The 20,254-nt window shown below is 37.0% G+C and overlaps 3 protein-coding genes across 6 annotated transcripts in view; 1 reads left to right on the top strand and 2 right to left on the bottom strand.

The window, feature by feature from the left end:
• Positions 1-463: 463 nt before the first annotated feature.
• Positions 464-2,108, bottom strand: LOC148062418 (potassium voltage-gated channel subfamily E member 1-like). Its single transcript, XM_087813248.1, has 2 exons — positions 2,037-2,108; positions 464-952 (listed from the first exon to the last, which is right to left on the bottom strand). The coding sequence occupies exon 2, from the start codon at positions 948-950 to the stop codon at positions 537-539; it is 414 nt and encodes a 137-aa protein (XP_087669374.1). The 5' UTR covers positions 951-952; positions 2,037-2,108; the 3' UTR covers positions 464-536.
• A 1,795-nt stretch (positions 2,109-3,903) lies between these two features.
• LOC148062417 (sodium channel regulatory subunit beta-1) lies at positions 3,904-13,952 on the bottom strand. 2 transcript variants are annotated; one of them, XM_087812234.1, is made up of 5 exons: positions 13,898-13,952; positions 4,788-4,954; positions 4,372-4,606; positions 4,139-4,301; positions 3,904-4,064 (listed from the first exon to the last, which is right to left on the bottom strand). In XM_087812234.1, exons 2-5 carry the CDS (start codon positions 4,914-4,916, stop codon positions 4,019-4,021), a joined length of 573 nt encoding a protein of 190 aa, XP_087668360.1. In that variant the 5' UTR covers positions 4,917-4,954; positions 13,898-13,952; the 3' UTR covers positions 3,904-4,018. The 2 variants fall into 2 exon arrangements, with proteins under 2 accessions (XP_087668360.1, XP_087668359.1); XM_087812233.1 differs by lacking the exon at positions 13,898-13,952 and adding an exon at positions 5,943-6,095.
• The window catches only part of gramd1a (GRAM domain containing 1A), a 31,452-nt gene continuing 20,728 nt past the window's right edge, over positions 9,531-20,254 (top strand). Inside the window, exon 1 of one of the 3 annotated variants that reach the window (XM_087812228.1) lies at positions 9,531-9,871. In XM_087812228.1, the coding sequence (XP_087668354.1) occupies positions 9,756-9,871 (116 nt within the window). In that variant the 5' untranslated portion in view covers positions 9,531-9,755. Of the gene's footprint in view, positions 9,872-13,544; positions 14,336-18,145; positions 18,204-20,254 lie in introns of those variants that run through there. The other 2 variants (XM_087812227.1, XM_087812231.1) reach the window with 2 other exon arrangements.

Genomic DNA, 20,254 nt, shown 5'->3' with positions numbered 1-20,254 from the left:
TAAAATCGTATTTGCTTAAGCTTGCAAAAGTCATAATTGTTCCCTTTCACTTTCCAAATTCTGCATCTAGCGATATTCTCTTACTTTGAAACTCTTTCTATGCGGTCCTATAAAAACAAATTTTAAAAGTCGAGTTTAATGATATGTATTTATGGTAAGTCGATATAATAATATGGAGATATCATTTTAATGTTAAACTCAGCTAACGTTAAACAATTATTTGCAATAACTTTCTATAATAAATTAAATTAAAACCAGCTTATATTTCTTTTTAGCTCAGGATAACGACCAGTAGTTAATAATATTTAGTAATATTTTGTTGTTTATCATACAAATCTTAAAATCGACTATTTTTTTTAACGTTTTTTATTTACAGCAAAACAATTTATGTTCACCTTTTTTCTGATATAAAAACTTTTTAAAACAATACACCAACCATTAATTATTTTACGCCTTTATTCTTTCCTAATATCAAGACTTTGACACAAATTTACTGAATTAAAAGTTTAATTTTCTACATGGGTGTACTTTTTCTTTCAACCCGGCAGTTCTACGGCTACTGGGTTACAGATCACAACCGAATCATTGCCGCTGCCGGTTCCGCCCTCTGCTGCCACCTTGTGTAGAACCTCCGTCACTGCTCTGGACGGAGACGCCACTTTGCTCCAGTCCCGGGCGATGTACTGGTGGTACGGGTCCTGCGAGTTCTCCAGCTTCTTGGAGCGGATGTAACTGAGCATGATGCCCAGGGTGAAGAAGCTGAACATGCCGACCACGAGCAGAACGTACACGAACCCTTGAGACTGAGCTCTGGTCCCGGACAGGTGCTGCAACACGGTCGTGAAGTTCTGAGGCTGAGGGAACCTGTTGCTGCTGCTGGTGCTGTTCATGCAACTCTGCAGGAGGGCCAGGAAGATAGACTGCAACTCTGTGGCAGTGACATTCGACATGACTGAGATAGAAAAAGACAGAAGATTTAAGGAAGGTTAATTCTCTATTAATAGTTCTGTTAGATTAAAAATGATTATACACTATACATATAAGCCATATTTAAATGAATGCTAAAAGATAATCAAAATATAAAGTATAAATTACTAGCTTCATCTAAGAGCTTAAACGTTTGAATACACATTCACAATCAACATTTCACTCAGACTGATTTACACTGTCTCAAGGCTAGCTTGGAACAGATTTAGAAAAATGACAGCGTTCGTCTGCCCTTTTCACACCTGGGGGCGTGAAACAAAGAGCGAAGCGGGACACACCCAGGAAAGGGGGGCTGGAAGACAAATGCATCCAGCCACGCAACAGGGAAGCAATGAAGTTACTGTCCAGGTGATCAAGACAGAGACAAACCTGAAAGTACCATCTGCCCCGGAAGAGACGACCCACTGGACGGGGAACTTTCCCTTAAATATTGCGATGCTCTACAGTACGAGACTGTCTTTCCCGGAGCTATCGACCTGAAGAGCTGCCGGCAGAGAGCGTGTCCGATCGATCGTAAAAGCTTGTATTTTGTTTGACTTGAAGCGGCGAATAAATGACCCGTTACACTCTGCATTGACCTTTTCTCTCCATAAAGCAAAGTATAAGACCCGGCGGTAAACGGCGTGTTGGAACACCCGGAACGGAACCGAGTTCTGACCGTTTTAGTTCACAAGTTCACTACAGCATGTATTTCATATAAAACAAAAGTATCATTGAATATTTCATTCATTCATTTATTGTCTACCGCTTTATCCCAGGGTTGGGAGCCTATCCCAGTGTCGTAGGGCGAGAGGCAGGGGACACCCTGGACAGGACCCTAGTCTGTCACAGGTCACACACAAAGACAGACAACCATTCACACTCGCTCTCATACCTATGGACAAAATTCTCCAAAGTTCTCAATCGACCTCTGTATGTTTTTGGACATAAAAGTCTAAACAATACAATAGGAACTGTGTTTAAAACCCCTGTAGTTCCAATAATGACCACATATACAGTATGTCTCTTAGATATGATAAAACAATAGAGGAATAAAAAAAAAAACCCACCTGTCAGTTATTTTAAGAAGTAAATAAGTGAATCCATCGAGCAGCACAAGAAGCGGCGTCTCGTCACTCCGGCCTTGGATAAAAAGTGAAGATCTTTGTCACGCAATACGTCCTTGTCGTGTCAACACATTTAATGAAAGCAAGTGGACAAGGTCATGAGCTCGAGGAGGCACCGGTGTACATTGACACAATAATGGAATGTATTCATGTTGGGTTTTTTTTTTTTACAGAGAATGTGGGAGGACATTTTGACAATAACTTGCTTGTAACAGGGTTTTTATATCTAAGATTTAAGTTAATAAATTACATTTAAAGATGGTACATTTTGGTAGTGACAAATTTTTAGTTTTTGTTGTTTTGTTGTTCTTTGCTCTTTTATTTAGAAAAGAATATCCTAGAATCATCTTTAAACTACAAGTTTAGGTGTTGATACATTTAATTTTTAATAATTTGATGATTCAATTTGTGACTTTACTTGTATGTCCGCTAAAGCTTTCGGTCTGTGTTAACAACATGATTGTTAATACAAGCAGGGCCGGGTCTAGGCAGGGGCAAGAGGGGGCCTGGCCCCCTCAAATAAATGTTGTGCCCCCTCAAACTTACGTGTAAGTAAGTAAGTAACAGCACAATGCCCCCTCAAGATTTGTGGCTCATACATGCCTGTCTAGACCCGGCCCTGAATACAAGTCTAATAAGACTGAATACATTTAGTATTTAAGTGAAAACTCAAGATGTGTTTGCAAAATCAATTAGCTGTACTGATGTTCTCATGGAGCTTCATGAAGCAGTGTCATGTTGTTTAGAGGTCAGTAGGTGGCGCCAGAAGTTAAAAAATGATGTGATTTTCCATTCGAACGTTTTTTTAAACAAAGGAAAATAGTGCAGAGACCGCCATCTAGTGGACTCTGAAAATAATGAGACTTCATTAGACCGTCACTAAAGAGCTGGGAACATAATGAACCAAAATAACTGTCCGTTAATTCCGTTCAAAAACTTTTTTATTTGACTCTGTGTTCAGTCATTATTCACAATGGACAAAAATACTCATTAATTTAGAAAGAAATGTCCAGAATAGTCTTACATCTAAAAAAAAAGGTTTAGGTGTCATTTGATGATGCATTTATGCTTTTATTGAAATATTTGTATTGGATTACAATCAAGTATTTGCCAAAGTATCAATTTGTGAATTAACTTTCATGTCCACTAGTATAGTAACAAGTATTTAGTTGTTTTAACATCATGAAAATGTATATACTCCAGTCTATTTTTTATGTATTGTTCCACAAGTCTATTAAGACTGTATTTTATTTTCTTTCTATGGACTTTACCAACTTGTTAATTATTAATAAAAATTGTAGAAAAATATATTTTTGCTTTTTCTTTATTTTATTATACATTTGGTATTTAAAAGGAAAATAATGTGTTGATTTATGTGACTCGTAAATTGACCTTTAACCTATGTTGTACTCATCAGTTTATCTTTTTATACAAAACTCTTAACTGAAATATTTAATTTAGAAAAATTGCATAAGCCCCGCCCACATATTAGAAAGTCAGGAGAGTTGGTGTTTGACTTGAGTTGCCCTTTACGTGAAAATGAACGATGAGATAAACCATTAAGCCTGGTCAATGAAGATATTATCTGTTTTTTAATTTATCTTGTAATAGCCTCTGCTTAAATTGAATTGATATATTGATGAGATTTTTCCCAATCACAAAACAGTAAATTAAACAAGGCTAACATGGCATTGAAGCAATAACTCAGATTTTATTTGTAAAATATTCAAAGCAAACACAAACATGAACCAAACCTTCACACAATAATTATTGTAAAAATGTGCTTCTACCTCCTTCTAGTGTAGTTAAAATGCTGAGGTTAAAAGACTGCCGTTAGAAAACGATAGAAAAGCTTTTGTCTCATGGAAACCATCTTGCGATAGTTCAATAGAAATGAATGCAAACACCGTCTCTGTCCGGAATTGTTACTCGACCTGCACCCCATCACAGTTCTCCTTCGTTTCTATCAGTCTGAAGAAAGTGAAAGAATAAAATCCACGTGTTAAAACGTCGGCACCGAAACTCTTGAGTTTGATGTCACTCACTGAGCCTGCTCCGCCCTCAGAGCTTTCCGAGCGTCGCGGGCTTCGTTCTCGGCCGAGATCTTCTTGTAGCAGTAGACCAGAACCCCGATGAGCCACAGTTGCAGGAACACGATCAGCACGTACATCATGATCTCAGAGATCACTGCCGTCAGCTCCCTCTCAGCTAAAAACATACACAAACATAACCACTAGTTTTTTATTTCCAACGCGGGACTGACCGAAGTCCGCGTTACCTTCCGCTAACACATCGAGCTCCACCGTCTTCTCCACCGTGACGTTCTGGTTGTAGACGGGCAAGCGAAGGGTCCTGTGGAAGGTGCAGCGGTACGTGCCGGCATCCCTGAAGCTGACGTTACTTATATAAATACTTCCCGTCTGAACGTCTTCGTCCTGAGTTCCGCGCCATTCCAGGCGATCCATGAAGTCCTCACTAAGAATTTCGGCTTCAGGGAAGTCATAATGGAACACCTGGAGAAAGAAAGCTAGCAAATTAGGGCCACGATTGGTACTTAAATCTGGGGTCAGTTGGAGTTTTTCTAATTAAAATAAGATTTAAAATCCATTTCTTGAAAATTGTATTGGATGTAACAGAACTATTGGTCGACATTATTGGACAAATCAAATCAAGTAAAATACTTTTTTTCCTTACAGGTGCGAAGTCGTCCTCGTCCTGGCGCTTAAAGTCCCAGTCGACGTAAGCGTGTGCAGAAACCTCTTCCCTTTTTTTACAGGAGATACATCTCATCAAGAACCCCTCGCCCGCCACCGCCTGTGTCATGGATTCAACCTCGGAGCATCCGCCGCTGCACAGGGACACTGTGAAGGAAAGTCATGTTGTATCTGATTTTCTGTGAAGGATATGTTACAGTGAATTATGACTTTTTTTTTAAAAAACAACATTCAGCTTAATGCAGCAGAATAATGGAGTGAAAACACTGCAGGTCATCAGTATAGGTTCAAAACTGTCCAAACAACTGAACTAAAATGAGGATGAATTATTTTGCTTAGTATTTTGTCTAAAATTAAGTGGAAAATAATACATTTCACCTGTTTTTGATGCACACAATACGACACTTTATTCATTGTTTTGAACTGTATACGTGTTAATAAATATTTATCAGATCCTAAACATGACTGAATACCTTATTATTAGCTTTCGTTGTTTTGTCAAGAGAAGTACGGTGGCTGGGAAGTGCCAAACAAAGTAAAATTCAAAAAATACTACACAAACACATTTGAAGAAACTGAGAAATTGTGAAAAATGTACAAGCTCTAAAAAAATGTTAAAAATGTCAGGAGACAAAACTATTTAAATGAATTCAATGCAGACTCTTGATACATTTTTTCAGTGTTTTTTTTAAACTTTTTTCATGACTTTCTCAATTCAAGGTTGTGTATATAAGAGACGGGATTAAAAAGAAGAGGAAATTAAATAATAAGGCCCCCAAAAAAAAGTTTTTATTACGATATCAAACTTATTTATTACTTTATTCATCTACTTTAATATTCTGTTCCTTCCCTTCTTTTGTAATTAAAAAAAGAGTAAAAAGTACTATACACGGTTCACACTTGTTTGCATCTTAGATGAAAAAAAAAGTATTTTCAAACACAATTAATAACAAGATAAGCTGAGAAGTTAACTTACATAAGAAGAAACCTTTAGAGAATGTAAGCGATATAAATGTATTTTAAATGACTTAACCTACAAAATACAGCAAAACACAATGTGAGACGAAGCTGCCTTTAAGGGTCATACGACACTTTACATAAGTTGTTTTTGGAGGTAATCAACTGTCAGACTCACCTGAAATACTGAGCACAGCTAAAGTAATCCAGCAAGTATAAACACTATCCGCTCTCAAGATACTCATAATCTATGATTTCTCCGTGCAGGTCCTTGTTAAGAATACATGTCTTGTTATGCCTCAACACTCAGGATGTTAAACCCCTTTACTGATGGTCCATTATCGCGGCTAAAGTAAAGTCGTTTTTCAGCTTCGGATCTGTCCTGCCGATCGTTTGGACTTTAAGAAAGCTATATTTAGAGCGAGTGGATGGAGACGAGTTGTGTTGAGAGTTGGACAGAAACATGAGAGGATGAGACCTGATCCACAACGTGAGACTCCAGAGCACATTTTTGTCATTCTAATGCAACGATAAGTCAAATACATCTCTGAAGATATAGCTCGGTGTCAGTCATTTTTAAAATTTTTATATAGAAAATAATGTTTTTACAAACCTGGAAGATGATTTGCTTTGTAAATAAACCTGTTCAATGGATGGTCCTTTAACTAATCGGTGTCATATGAGCAGATTAAATAAACTTTGTAAACTGTTTTAGGTTAAGATGGAGCCCAGCTTGCAGAGGAAAACACATCTATATCCACCAGGAAGTAATTAAAAAAACGAAATTTTCTAAACATTGCATGTCGTTCAAGTGAGTAGATAAGAGTACTTAAACTCTAATGTCATTCCATCATAAGCTTTTTATTTGTATTTCCAGGTTTAACACACACAAACATATATGTATGGTTATAGCTAGTATACTCTATCTATAACCATAATCAGTTATATTTCTTTTGATTTATTTTTGAATTGATATATACTGTATAGATACATCATTTATTGATGAGAAATTCACATTTTAGCAGCATCCATAAAATACACATATCAATATTTGAAGGATTAAAAACACAAAAGTACAGTCTTGTGCAAATGCAAAAGTGAAACTAAAAAGGAAAAAGAAAATGTGAGATATAAAATATTAACAGGAAAGAAAAATAGGTCACAATAAAGTGTTGTAATAATGGCTGGTAAAGTTATTTGTGTAGTGTTTTTTTATATATATATATATAGTTACTCTTGTTCTGAGCACACGTTTGAGATGAGAGTCGTTGCCGCTGATGGATAAACAAGTCGGCTTGAGTCAAGGCTGACAAAACACTCAGTTGAAGGTTTGTGTGATGCGTCACAGATTCACACGGTAGATAGAAACCCTATGTTGACATGATGAATGCAACAGCTTCGAACTGGAAATTAAGTCACAATGTCAGGGTTAATTGAATCTACGAAGGCTGAACAAACAGTAAAGTATTTTTCTTTGTGACTTTTAAATCCACATCAAATGTGTAAATAAATAAAATTGTGTTTTTTATCTCTTCGCACCTTGTTAAAGGGATGATATGATGTATGGATGTTTAAAATAAACTGTCCTTGAGAGGATGGAGACCTTCCACGAAGTGTTGTCACATGATAAACCCCCATGTGATGTTTTTGTTTCTGCACGTATAAGGGGGTGTGTGTGGGGGGGGGGTGGCCTGCACTTTTTTCCCGACCCCCTCAGACACTCAGCAAGTGACACACCTCCTTCCTCACTATGCGGGTGATGGTTTCTTATTTTTAGCACGTATCCAGTTTCCAGTCCTCTGATTGAGCAGCTCCAAGCTTTCAGAAAAACTCGCCGTCAACCCGGAGTGGACACTCGCTGCCACACAAACCTCAGCTCTGCCCAGAAGTGGATGCATTCAAGGGGTCGGCAGCAGGACAGCAAAACAAAGGAAGGAGATGCCTGTTTAAGCGTGGAAGGTTTTTTTTTAAACTGCCAAGTCATTGTGATGCTCTGTCATCGACCTGAGAGGATACAGGAAGCTTTGACAGGATGCTGCAGGTAAGGAATGTCTATTTCCTAGGATATTTTAGAGCTTTAAGCAGGAACTCAGTTTACAATGTATATCAACATTATTAGAGGTAAAATATCAACATTTATGCAGTAACCTAAATTACTTTTGAAGACTTTTGTTACGTTATTTTAAGAGTACAAAACAGAAAAGTCAAAATATTGTTCTGTCAAACTTTCTAACTAATCATAAAGACAAAAAAAATTATAGATAGGGAAAATATTTAAATGTATTTTCACGATTAATAATCATTAAAAAGATGATAAATATCAGAAATAATAATACGAAAATTAAAATATGGATGATATTAAATTCTGGTTTGTGTGTGGGGAAAGAAAACTGTGTATACAATATTACGTATATAATATGTAATTATAATATTAATTAATTAATCAAAAAGTGATATGAGACTTTTTGGAGAGGGACATGATTTTACATAGTTTGAAACTAAGCTTATTAAGTAAGTAAGTAAGTAAGTAAGTAATATTTATTAGTATAGCGCTTTTCCAGACCAGGGTCACAAAGCGCTTAAACAATCAAAACAATACTCAATAAAGTATATACTTTAAAGGGCATTAATGGACTCATTTGGCGGTGTCGGTGTCAATACTGTTGCTATAGGTTTATAAACTATGAATAATACACAATTTAATAATATGGGTTCATCTATATTAACTTTTAGGAATAACTTATCAGTGGTAATTTTTTTTGTGAATTATGGAGAGTGAGGAATGCCACTTTTTATTAACCGTTATATACAAATTGAATCCAAATGTTCATTTAATAAATCCATGCATTATAATCCTCCTCTAAATGTCCCTGTGCTTTTTTTTCAAAGCCAGACAAGGTGACCTGCTGTTGGCTCTGTTTACTGCCAGCGTCCTGGAAGAGGAGATATCCAATCTCTTAGAGAAAGAATAGTACAATAATAGATCATGATGCTGTATGAAATGATACGGCTGCACAGCGACGGTAAGACAAACAATGGCTTCAAATGGCCTTTTTTTCTGATTTGCTTTCTATGCTATAAGTACACAAAATGAAATATTTGTTGTTTTAAGAAATAGAAAGTATTATTATGATCCACATTCAATACATGATGGGTGCACAGTGCCTTCATGAACTCTAGGGGTCACAATATCTCTGAATCGAGAGTTTCTGTCATCATGAGTTAAATTAAATTAGAAAGAAAAAGCCAAATCTGAGATCAAGCTTGTAAAAAAAAAAAAGAAAAAGTCTTATGTTTTTTTTTGTTTGTGTTTTTTCATTTAGACATTTGTGTCATCTTTTTGCAAACCAGTTGTAGTTTAGTTTAAAGAGAATACAACCGATGGAAAACTAGATGTTGATAACAGGTTTGATTTTTTGATGGATTTTTCTTTAAATTTAAACTTCTTCTTTTAACTTTACTGGATCATTGACGCATCCGTCGCTCGTTTTTTTCCGGAATGTACCATAAAGTTTAGTATGGGGTTGGCCGAATATTTGTAAAAATCGGCTTATCTAATTTAAGTCACCAGACGTCTTTCGCACATGCAACATGCGATTTTATTTTTATGATATTGATGTCTGTGTGATGTAATTAATTTAATTGAACGATTAAGAATATATTATCGAGTGTACTTTGTGTCCTCCCCCCCTGAGTGGGTCCTCCTATGTCGGTCCTATTCACTTATCCGACAACAAAAAAACGCATTCAATTGAAGAAAGTTAGCTGAACTCTCATGCTAAGCTAACTCCGCTTTCTTCTAGTCGGGCGATTTTAAGCGTTTTTATGTATAAACGCGGGAGGGACTGTAGACGTCATCATGGCCCGGGACATTAAACACCACTAGGGTATTCATCTTTTTTTTTTTTTGGTGGGGTCGTCGTCGGCCTGGAGGAGGTCAGGGAGGCTAACCGTTAGCTGCTGCTCACCGACTGATGTTAGCATCACAACAATGTTGATGTGCTCTTGTGAAAAAGCGGATTTTAACATCACGTCTCGCACCGTCGCTCGCCTCGTTTTCGAGGCAGAACAAGATAGCCGAAACGGAGGAAACTCTTCGAATGGGAGGTAGGAGTTTGTTTTGTTAAATGACTCAACTTTCCTGCTAACTTTTTTTTCGGAGTTGTTCCATTGAACTTAACTTTATTCTTGTTGGCAAGAAAGAAATATCGACTCTATGGTGGTTCACTTGGTTGTGTTTTGTTAAATGTGTCCAATACAACAAACCTGACAGGAAGATACGATCACTATCAAAGGATCAGCTGTTCTTGGACCCTTTGGATCTGTGATGGGCAATGGAAGTGACTGTTGTGAGGAACCATCGTGCAAAATATGAAGGAGCGAAAAGGATCAAATATATAAATAATCAGAGTTAAAAATATCCGAGTCTTTTTGGAGTTATGGGCAAAAATGAAAGTACATTTGACGGTAGAGATCAGGGCTCTCTCGTCTTCTTCTTAAAAAAAGACCCACGAAAGACCATCAAAATACCTATATACTGCTTTTATAAGTGTTGTCACCGTTTATTTTTTTATTTAAATCCGTCTCCATGGTGTTTTTTAAAGGCGCCTTAGAAATTAAATACATTTTTATTATTAGGATTTGTCTGTTAAAGACCTGACATGAGAAGTAAAGTATAAGTTTCCACTACAAATCAGTTTAAATTGTAGACTTATTTAATTTTTTAAATATGAGTAAGTCTCGCTTACATTTCCTCCTGTAAAGGGTTACTTGAAAAAAAACCTCCCTATTGTGGGAACTATCCTTTTAAATCCTTTTGTCAACAAAAGCCCTGTGGACATATTAGGAGTAAATTAGAAATTAATAATACTAAAAATGTTAGTTTCTACATGAGCTGTCTGTTGAGTTATCCTTTGACCTCATGAAGCTAGTGTTGGACTGAATTATAACATTATAAAGTCGTTGATTTTGATGAATTCACTTTCACTACTTGATCTGATGTTGAGTTTAAAAGGTTGCAAGTTTGACCTCCAAAAAAGTACAACAAGCAGGAACACGTTTACACGGAGGCATACGGATCCAGACAATTCACTTTAAAAAAAAAAAAAGATTACTTAAAGTTCTGGGGCTCATAAGAACAGCTTGAGGAGCCTGATCAAATTTGTCTTCGTACTGTTGTGGCCCAAAAGGATTAGCAAAGAAACTATAGCATATTGACTTATCTTGATCTGTGATTAACTCTGGCTCTCGTCCAAGACGCCTTGATTGTAACCATGCATTTTTTCTAGATAGAAGCTGATGAGGTTGTTCATTGTACCTGTGATAATAAAGTTGGTCAATGAGCCGGATGAATGGCAATCAATTGGGCTTCATATCGCAATGTCGTACTTTGCTTTTGGAAGGTCTTGTGCTGGGAGGCATTTGATAGGAACTCTTTATTTTCGAAATATATATTCTGCATCCATCAGCGCTTGTAATTGAAGTCATCTGGGAACCCCTGATGACTACAAGGAATTTATTGCAAGTTGACTGTTTCTGTGAAAAATCTTGATTAGTGCTGTCAAAGGTATTGTGGTTGTTGTCCTTTTAAAATTTTCAGACGTTCAAATTAATGTTCACGATTACCTAGCTTAGAACAGAACCAAGGTCTACTGCCAAAACTTTATAACTGATGCTCCCCTTCCACTAGTTTTTGCCCCAACAGATGGAAATATGGTCAACATTGCCTATGGCCCCTCCTAGTGTTCTCCCAGTGCAATGGCAATGTACACAATATTTGTTTGGTTCGTTTTATCTCGTTTAAACCTACCTGGAAAATTCAGCAAGCGGTTTCGTCTTGAAACTGCTTAAACTTTATGGTGCACTTTTAAGAAAGAAATGCAGAAAAGGAAGAGATGGTTAATGAAAGCAGCTGAGATCTGGTGTGATATGTGCTAAATAATATCATATATTGGAAGGGTTAGTGTCGTACGATTTTGCCTTTTATTATAAGGCAAAATCTCTCCCTTAACGGTAAGATTTTTCCTTAGCAAGTGATGATAAACATACTTTTCCCAAGTCTTTGAACTAAACATTCCATTGCTTTCATTGAGGAATGTTGGCCAACTAAGGCTTTATAGATGCCCGTTCTCCCTATAAGTTCATACCAGGCCGTCCTATTCTCTATATATTTATATCTGAAGTATGACAGGTATGTGGGCTGGAGGGTGGCAAGTACAGACTCATGCCTCCATGATCCTGGTTATCACAAGTGGGTCGTAGTCTCCATCACTACTCGCGTCATTGTTGATTCAAGCTTAAAGATAGGAACACGTTTTTGTTTTTTCTCTCCCTGTAAAAAAGCGCAAGTATATTCATATTCTTTTAATTTTCAACTGACATTAAAATGGACTACTTATAATATGGCTGTTTTTGGATACACTCTGCCACCTCACATCTTGATGGTACTTTAGTTTTTCAAATATATATATTTTTAAATATGTAACTATTTCTTATTTTTTGCATGTTTACCTTAACACTCCTTTCTCACAACTGTTGGACACAGAAATGTATAAAGCTGTACTGGAGTTCTGCAAATCTTTGGATCTTATATTTTATTTATTAATGCTTACATTTTTTTTCAATAGATGTCTGTACTTGTCTCCTTACACAATACTATGCTTGGTGATGTTATTAAATTACTACTAAATGTTAAAGACTCTGTTGGTTCGAACTCTCAGAGAACGATCGCAGTCGAGTTTCATTTTAATACTTAAAACGACAATACGAGAAATCAATTGACGCTGCAGAGATTATATTGGATTGCTCCGGTCAAACAAGTCTGTGCTAAGATTGTCCTTGTTCAAACAGGCTCAGAACAAACACAGACACTTGGTCCATTCACAGGTGTGCACTTTGAGGGCAAACAATAGGTGACCTGACTTTTCCTTTTTAACATGCAAACAGTATAGTAGTACGCACATGGGTCATACTTTTCATACAGTAATGGTCGCATTTTTTTTTTTAAATCTTTTGATGTATGTTTATTTAATCAACATGAAACATGTTTTACTAACATTCTGTTTTTCTTTTGTGTACATTAGCTACATTGATATCAGAATAAGGGGTAATAAATTATAATAAAGAAGCTTGATCTTAGTTTTGGCTGTTTCTGAGTTTGGTCCAATAGATTTAAAATGCTCCAAAAAAAGTAACTGACCAAATAAGTTTGTTAAAAAATAATAATGAGTGAACCATTTGTGAATCTCGCTTACGGAATCCATAATAAGCGTTCCCAGAAACGATAATCTATATTATTTATGGAGCACAGAGTTTCAAATCAATCAATGGAAGCGGAGGGTGAGAAAACATTGCGCAATAATGCTTTCTGTCACTTGCATAAACAAAATTGCTGTAACATTTGTGTAACACACGATGTATTGGGAAAGTTTGACGTCCATACTTTCCCACATTTACACAACCAGCCATTGTGGCCATTACAGCCATTTCACAGTTTATTTTAATACTATTGTTGTTTTGTACTTTCACATAACAAACACAAAGCAACATACATTATTTTCTGGGTAGATTTTTACTTTAAAAATAAAAGTAATGGCACTTTATGTTTAATAATACTCCATATATGTTCTATAACGGAATTGTCCCATTTTACTTCAGTGTTTTAAAAAGAAATGCTAACTATTAAGATGCATTTCCAGCTCTGCTTTTTTTTTGTTGACCTCTCAGGCATTTAATTCCCGACATCTTTCTGGCAACACGTCTAAAAGCGTGGTTATGCTAAAGCAGGCCTCAATTCTGCAAAGAGGACGAATACGAAGGCAAGTGTCAACAGGAAGGATGTGGCAACAGAGTAGGTGCAATCTGGTGTTGCTACTGCTGGTTCCGGAGAATGCAACCAGTGTAAACTTGACAGCAGATCCAGTGAGACTAGCAAGCCAAGGCTCTTAAAACAGAACTACTTCCAAGTGACTGATCTTTTTTTTTTAACAACCTTTTTAATTGGAAAAGATTGAGGAGGACCTGATGCATCTTTACACATTTTTCTTAAAACTCCTGAAGATTAAAGTTCACCAGAAAGATGCCATCAATGCTGAGGAAGATTTCCCCAAAGGGTTAGGTAAACTTGTTTCCTACCCTAAAAATGATAACGTCGTCGCCTGTGAGAGCAGAAGGGATGATCTTGGCTCAACCCATCCCTGTCCCAACCTTGGCCGTATTGCCCCCTTCCTCGGAAACCGAGTCCTGGTCCTGCTCGCCGAGTCCCAGGCGGTCCCGCTCCAGCCGCCACACCTGGACTCACGCGAGCCGCAGCCGGGCTAAGAAGAGGAACACCGAAGAGCAGGCCTGCAAGTCCAAACGGGGGGAAACGCCACAAATTGTAATCCAAAAGTCTCCGGACAAGAGCCCAAGTCAGCCGCAGAGCAGAGATGCCTCTCCCTCTTTGGACTGTCTCAAACAAGACCTCCTCCTGCCACCTTCTCGCTCCTGGTCTCGAAGCCCGTCTCCTAGCCGGCATTCCCGGTGGTCCCTGAGGAGCTTACTCAACAGAGACTCCGACTGGGACAACTGCAGGTCAGTGTGATGGATGGAACCTCGTCTAGATGCAACTAGACAAGGATTTTCAAGAGTACACATCTTGACGCTCATACTACAGCTGTTGATAAACATCAGTTTGATCTAAACATCTCGTCATAATCTATTGCGACGTGACCTTGATTCAATCAGTCGATCATTGATTCATTGTTTTTCATTCCAAAAATAAAGGGAAGGGAATTTATTTCCTAGCTTCCTCCATTGCTGTTTCTTTGGCCATTATGGAAATGAAGGCTAATGCCGTCTCGGACCCACTGGCTTAAAACAGGTTGGAGGCCACATCAGGGGTGGGATGTCAACAACTTGGCTAGATTTTTTTTACTGCACAGAAAATACGGAAACTAAATTTTATAGATGTAAGATAGTTCTGCTTTAAAATTTCTTTATACAACTTACCTTTTGGATTTTTAAAAGAAACCCATTTAAGAGCTTCAAAAAATGTGCAGTCATTATAATCCTTTAAATATAAAGATTCTTCACAATTGCAGAACCTTTAGGGGTGTGTATTGGCAACATACAATATACTGCGACAGTGTAGTATTGTCGAGAACTTGAGCCTGGTGTTGCAGAATTTACCGACCACATGACTGGTTTCGGGACTGGTTTCGTTTGTTTTGAAACCAAAATCTGTCCAAACATCAGCTTTTAAACCTGCTGGAGTCTATTAAGTGAGTAAGTTGTTGTTATTTATTAGGCGACTTTCTAGACCAGTGTCACAAAGTAAGTAAGTAATTTGTATTTATATAGCGCTTTTCCAGACCAGGGTCACAAAGCGCTTAAACAAACAAAACAAAATTCAATAAAGTATATACCTTTAAAGGTCAAGATAATACTAAGAACAACACAGGAGTTCCAGAAAATCAAGGAAAAGTCTGAACAAATAAAAATGTCCTAAGATGTTTCTTGAAGGAGACAGTAGCTCCATCAAATGCAGAGGGAGAGGAAGATCGTTCCAAAGCTTGGTCTACTGTATCCTCTCATCCTCAGTCATCACCAGGATCTCGAGGGATTTCATTGTTCCTTTGGCTGCGAAATAACCTAATGACTGCCGCCATCTAGCAGCCGGAAGTTTAATTGGAACACAAAAATTAACAAAAGCAGTAAATATTTACATATTAAATCTAAATATAAACATTCGATTTTTTTATTTTTTTTACAAACTTTATTGAAATATTAACCGTCAAAAGAACTAGGATATCATTTAAAAAGGATTTGAAAGCCAACTTTTAATTTTTTTTAGAATTTTAATCGATAGTTTCTCATTAAAATCGATACAGTAACCTGAAATAATATGAAGCATGAAATATATTGCTGTATCAATATCCTGTAACAATAACACATGGCAGAAAACATTCAAAGTATACTATTGAAATCAGTTCATGCACCTGCTCCTGGGTCAGGAAGACTGTAAACAAAGAAAGAAACTCTGTTGTGGAAGCTGAGACGGTCGGAAAGGAGAGGTGGGCGTGGCTCAGACGCCGCTCGTCCCTCCCATATAGCATGACATCACTCTCGGCCAATAGGATCCCGCGTCTGGTCTGATGATGTAACGCAGGCCCAATGGGAGCAGGTTGTGGGCACCTCTGCAGTGGGCTACAGAGGGCAAGCAGAGCTGCTTTGTATGAACAGCTGTGCCCTTGTCCTCTTCATTCACTCATGATATTTGTTGACCCACTTTTATTGTTTTGGTTTTGGGTGACCTGGTCGCCGGAATTCAATAAGCATAAAACTTAACTGTAATAGTTGTCCTCTTGAAGGTAATATTTGATGATGCCAGGTTGAAGGATCATTTTTTGAAGGAAAATAACTTTGTGTTAATATATAAATTGTGTCAATATATATAAATATAAGTTTGTGAATATATAGCTTTAATTAATTTGGAAAATAGAAATTCTTCTGTTTAATTCTTCCGAGAAATGTTTTATAACAGAAGAGAAAACGATGAACATTATATTTAATTATTGATTATTTAAGTATTTTACTGTATAAAAATAGACCACTCATTCTATTGCATGCCTATAGAATATAAAATATACTTGCATTGTTAGAACTTTGACTTGGAGAGTTAATTTGTATTTAAATAATATCAATAAAAAAGAAATCTATAGAATTCTGAAAGAATATTTAGATAGATCGATGGACAGACTTTATTAATCCCTCCGGGGATTCAATAGAACTTTAATACTTGATCTGTGGGTACAGTTGTGTCTTTTGTTGGTATTTTAGCCCCTCAGGAAGCGTTTGTTCTTTTCCGTGCAGCGTTCACGCTTAATAAACCTTTTCTGTCAGACATTATATAAGAAAGCAAAGCATTTGGTATCTAAATTAGTCTCCCAGAGGGTAACACTGGCTCTTTTGTAGTTTCCCTTTACACTACCTGAACGATGGTCCCTGTGTTAAGTTAGCCAACGTGAAGGTTTCTGGTTACTGTTCTCTGCATAGTCAAACCAAAACAAATCCATTTGCACTCGCCAAGCATGACATGAGCGTTTGTTCTTCACATATCACATGTTGCGTTTTCATTCGCAGGCCACACATGATTCCATCTCTTGTATAAGTTTACTGTAGAGGTGAGAAAAAATACTTTTCATCTCCTAATATCAATTTTTGGTTTGTAGTGAAAATAAAAACTGAGGCACAGGAGTGACCTATAAAATATAAACGCTAAATTTGAGAAGGGAAATAAATGATTTTGCAATGTATAGTAAATATGATATATTTATTGTGAGGTTCTCTCGCCTCGTTCAATGATGTATCATTTGCACAGTACTATTGTTTTTTTTCACTCTGATGAAACTGAGATTTGGAAAGCCTAAATTATCACTCTCGGCTTTGTAATATGTATAAATCTTATCTACTAATTCAATGAACACCTGGAATAACATTCAAATTTGGAGGGACATCTAGTGGCCTTTCAAAATGAAGTCACATGATACAGAGTCTTCACTTCAAAGTTCCATGAGGCCCCGTCTACTCATAACTACACAGTAGCAAAGACTAAGTGTGGTTTTGGTTTTGGACCTCACATAGATATGCTTATGATGGAGTTTCAGATGTAGTTGAACACACTGATATCATATCATCCATTGTTGTATATTCAAAGGTTTGCAGTCTTTGCAGTCCACCTACTGACGCGTCACACTTCGTGGTCGATAAAATTAAATTGAATTTCAATGCTGCTGTCAGTTAGTGCCTTTTCTAAGCTTCCATATGATTTCCCTTTTTCGCTTCTCCATTCCATCAAACTCTATATGATATCACACATCTGAAAATATCAATCCGTTACTGTCGTGTAAGAAATGCTCATCTGTTAGCACCTCTTAATACGTAGGAAGTTCTGAAGTGTCTTCATTTGAATGGCACCACAGACGTCAAGATACTCATCATTTTTATTTTTGTTTCTTGTTCAACTTTAAGATGTTGCAAGTCACAAGTTTACAAAGGATATTAAGGAATTGGATCACATTGATACTAGTCATTATATATACATGACACTATAAAAGCAAATGTGAGGTAACAAAGGCAACAAAGGCCTTGATGAAACCTACTGTTTATTCAGAAAATAAATTCACTGCACTCCCAAAAGTCCCAGTTCGGACACCAAGGGTAATTTGTTTAAATTTCTAGTTTGTTGATATTATTTATCATCCGTATCTGGCAGTTTAGCCACAGTGTGTCTTCATCAAAACGTACTCGGGCAACTGTTGTCGTATTCAATTGTAATTCTGAATAGATTCAGGTACATGTAGGTAAAGTGTTTTCGTGTAACAGGCAGGTCCCACCTCCTCCCCTTGCTCTGTTGAAAGATGAAAATACCAGCGATCAAGAAAGAATGGACGTCAAATGGGTATGAGGGCATCACAGTACACTTTCAACTTCTTCCCAGTCTTCCATTTCCCTTCGGCCCGGGCACAAGTCCGTCATCACCATGGCTCTTTGCCAACTCCAGAAAAGCAGATTACAGAGAGCGAGAAGGGGTAGCGGAGATGTAGTCCAGTTTAAACCAAGCTTGGATTATGATGTAGAATTTAATCCACCAGGGTGGACAGAGAGACGGTCTGTTAGAGGATTGAGTGAGCTCTTGGCCTTCGTTGTGATGTCTGCGTTTGTACTGAAGCGTAAAGAGTACATGGGTTTATGACACAATTTCACCATAATTTCTTTAACTGTACAGGTTTTCTGTAGATGTTAGGGATACAATCTGTACGGTATGAATCTCAATATGCCATTTTAAGGTCATTGTATTCCACCATCATTTTATTTCATTTCGTTCATGAATCCAGATGGATCCACCAAAATGTAGGCATCTATTTATTTGTTTAGTTATCAACATTACGGTGACATTCGTTGAGACCTTTTGGAGTTATTTTCAAACAAAAACAAAAACCTCTTTCGCGAATGTAACAAGTGGCTGTGCTGCTCTTCTGATAAGACCAGAGGGAACCTCGGGTATCTTTGGAGAAACACCTTACTGCAGGTTTTGAGTTGAAAAGAGGAGCGAGGCTCGTTGCTTCTGGTGTAAAAGTAGATTTCTCAAATGTGCTTCTCAATTACTTTTTCTCGCATATTATGAAACAAATACCCATTGAATGGACGGATAAAAGGAAGAGGATAAAAATTAGATCAAAAACAAAGATATGTAGAATTGGACTAGTACTGTAACTTCTGGTCTATGTTCTCTATGTTCAACTATCCTGTAGTGAAGCCAGGTTTCAATCTCCTATCAGAGGACTTTGTTAATTAATGGATTAACTTGAATGACGTGCTTGTTACTGCTGTGCAACACATGCAGAGAGCAGCCCATGACTCGTAGGATTTCTCCCTTAAGAATGGGTCTAATTCTGGGTAATATCACACAAATTTACCACAGATTTACCACCATAAAGACATTTCACCAAAGACAGAGCCTTTTTGGACAAATTGTGTGTCTCTGCAGTAGCTTGTTTAACATGAGATATTTGGACAGATTTTTTTGTTATTTTAATTTGTAGATCTTCTTACTTGGCTCCCCTCTCTCAGGGTCCACTCTTCGCTTTAAAGCTGCACCATATGCATTTCTCAATGATGAGTGTGTATGATGCGTAAAATTAACCGTTCAAAATCCAACTAGTGTGTCCTTCAGCGAATAATCTCCTTCCTAGTCTCTCTCACTTTTGCATTTATTGCTAGAAAGTACCCCAGGTGGACACCAAAAACCTATAAACGTGCGAAAAAAGTAACGGCTTATATTCCAAAATTTACGGTAATAATATTCTTAGTCATTGACATTTCATCAATGGTGAGTTTTCTAGTCTTATTTTGACCTCGATAGATGAGAGCTTTGGAACGATCTTCCTCTCTCTTTGCGCTTGATGGATCTACTGACTCCTTTAAGAAATATCTTAAGACGTTTTTATTTATTCAGGCTTTTCCTTAATTTTCTGTAACTCCTGTTGTGTTATCAGTTGTATCTTGATCTTTAAAATGTATACTTTATTGAATATGGTTTTGATTGTTTAAGCGCTTTGTGACCCTGGTCTGGAAAAGCGCTATACAAATAAAAATTACTTACTTACTTACTTTACAGTAAAACTATATAAAATAATTAATAAACAATCTTTTTTTGTTGTTGATAAGAACACTTTGAAAAGGCACGTTTATGCAACTTATAAAATATTAAACCCCAGTTATTTCGCACAGACTTCTTGTTCAACAACTAAATAAAGAGATTAAAAAAACAGTCTTTTTAAACAGTTTTAAGATCCAAAAGTTGTGCAGTCCTTCATTGCAAAGATAACCTTATTAGAAAGCGTCCTTGCTTCGTGAGATAGTGTTCAGACTGGACGCCCAGAACCACCTCGCTGCTAAAAAAAAAAAAAGAAAAACCATGAGGCCGCCTCCTCCCTCCTCCCTCCTCCC

Source organism: Callionymus lyra, chromosome 17, assembly GCF_982586985.1.
Source record: "Callionymus lyra chromosome 17, fCalLyr1.hap1.1, whole genome shotgun sequence".
NCBI classification, from domain to species: domain Eukaryota; kingdom Metazoa; phylum Chordata; class Actinopteri; order Syngnathiformes; family Callionymidae; genus Callionymus; species Callionymus lyra.
The sequence above is the reverse complement of the archived record's forward strand: the minus strand, read 5'-3'. Positions and strand labels throughout refer to the sequence as shown.

Coding starts and splice junctions, on each gene's coding strand:
- LOC148062418 (XM_087813248.1), bottom strand. CDS start 950: ATGTCGAATGTCACTGCCACAGAGTTGCAGTCTATCTTCCTGGCCCTC.
- LOC148062417 (XM_087812233.1), bottom strand. CDS start 6,009: ATGAGTATCTTGAGAGCGGATAGTGTTTATACTTGCTGGATTACTTTA. Junction 4,955..5,942: donor AGCTGTGCTCAGTATTTCAG/GTGAGTCTGACA, acceptor TTTCCTTCACAG/TGTCCCTGTGCAGCGGCGGA. Junction 4,065..4,138: donor CTGAGGGCGGAGCAGGCTCA/GTGAGTGACATC, acceptor CACTTTCTTCAG/ACTGATAGAAACGAAGGAGA.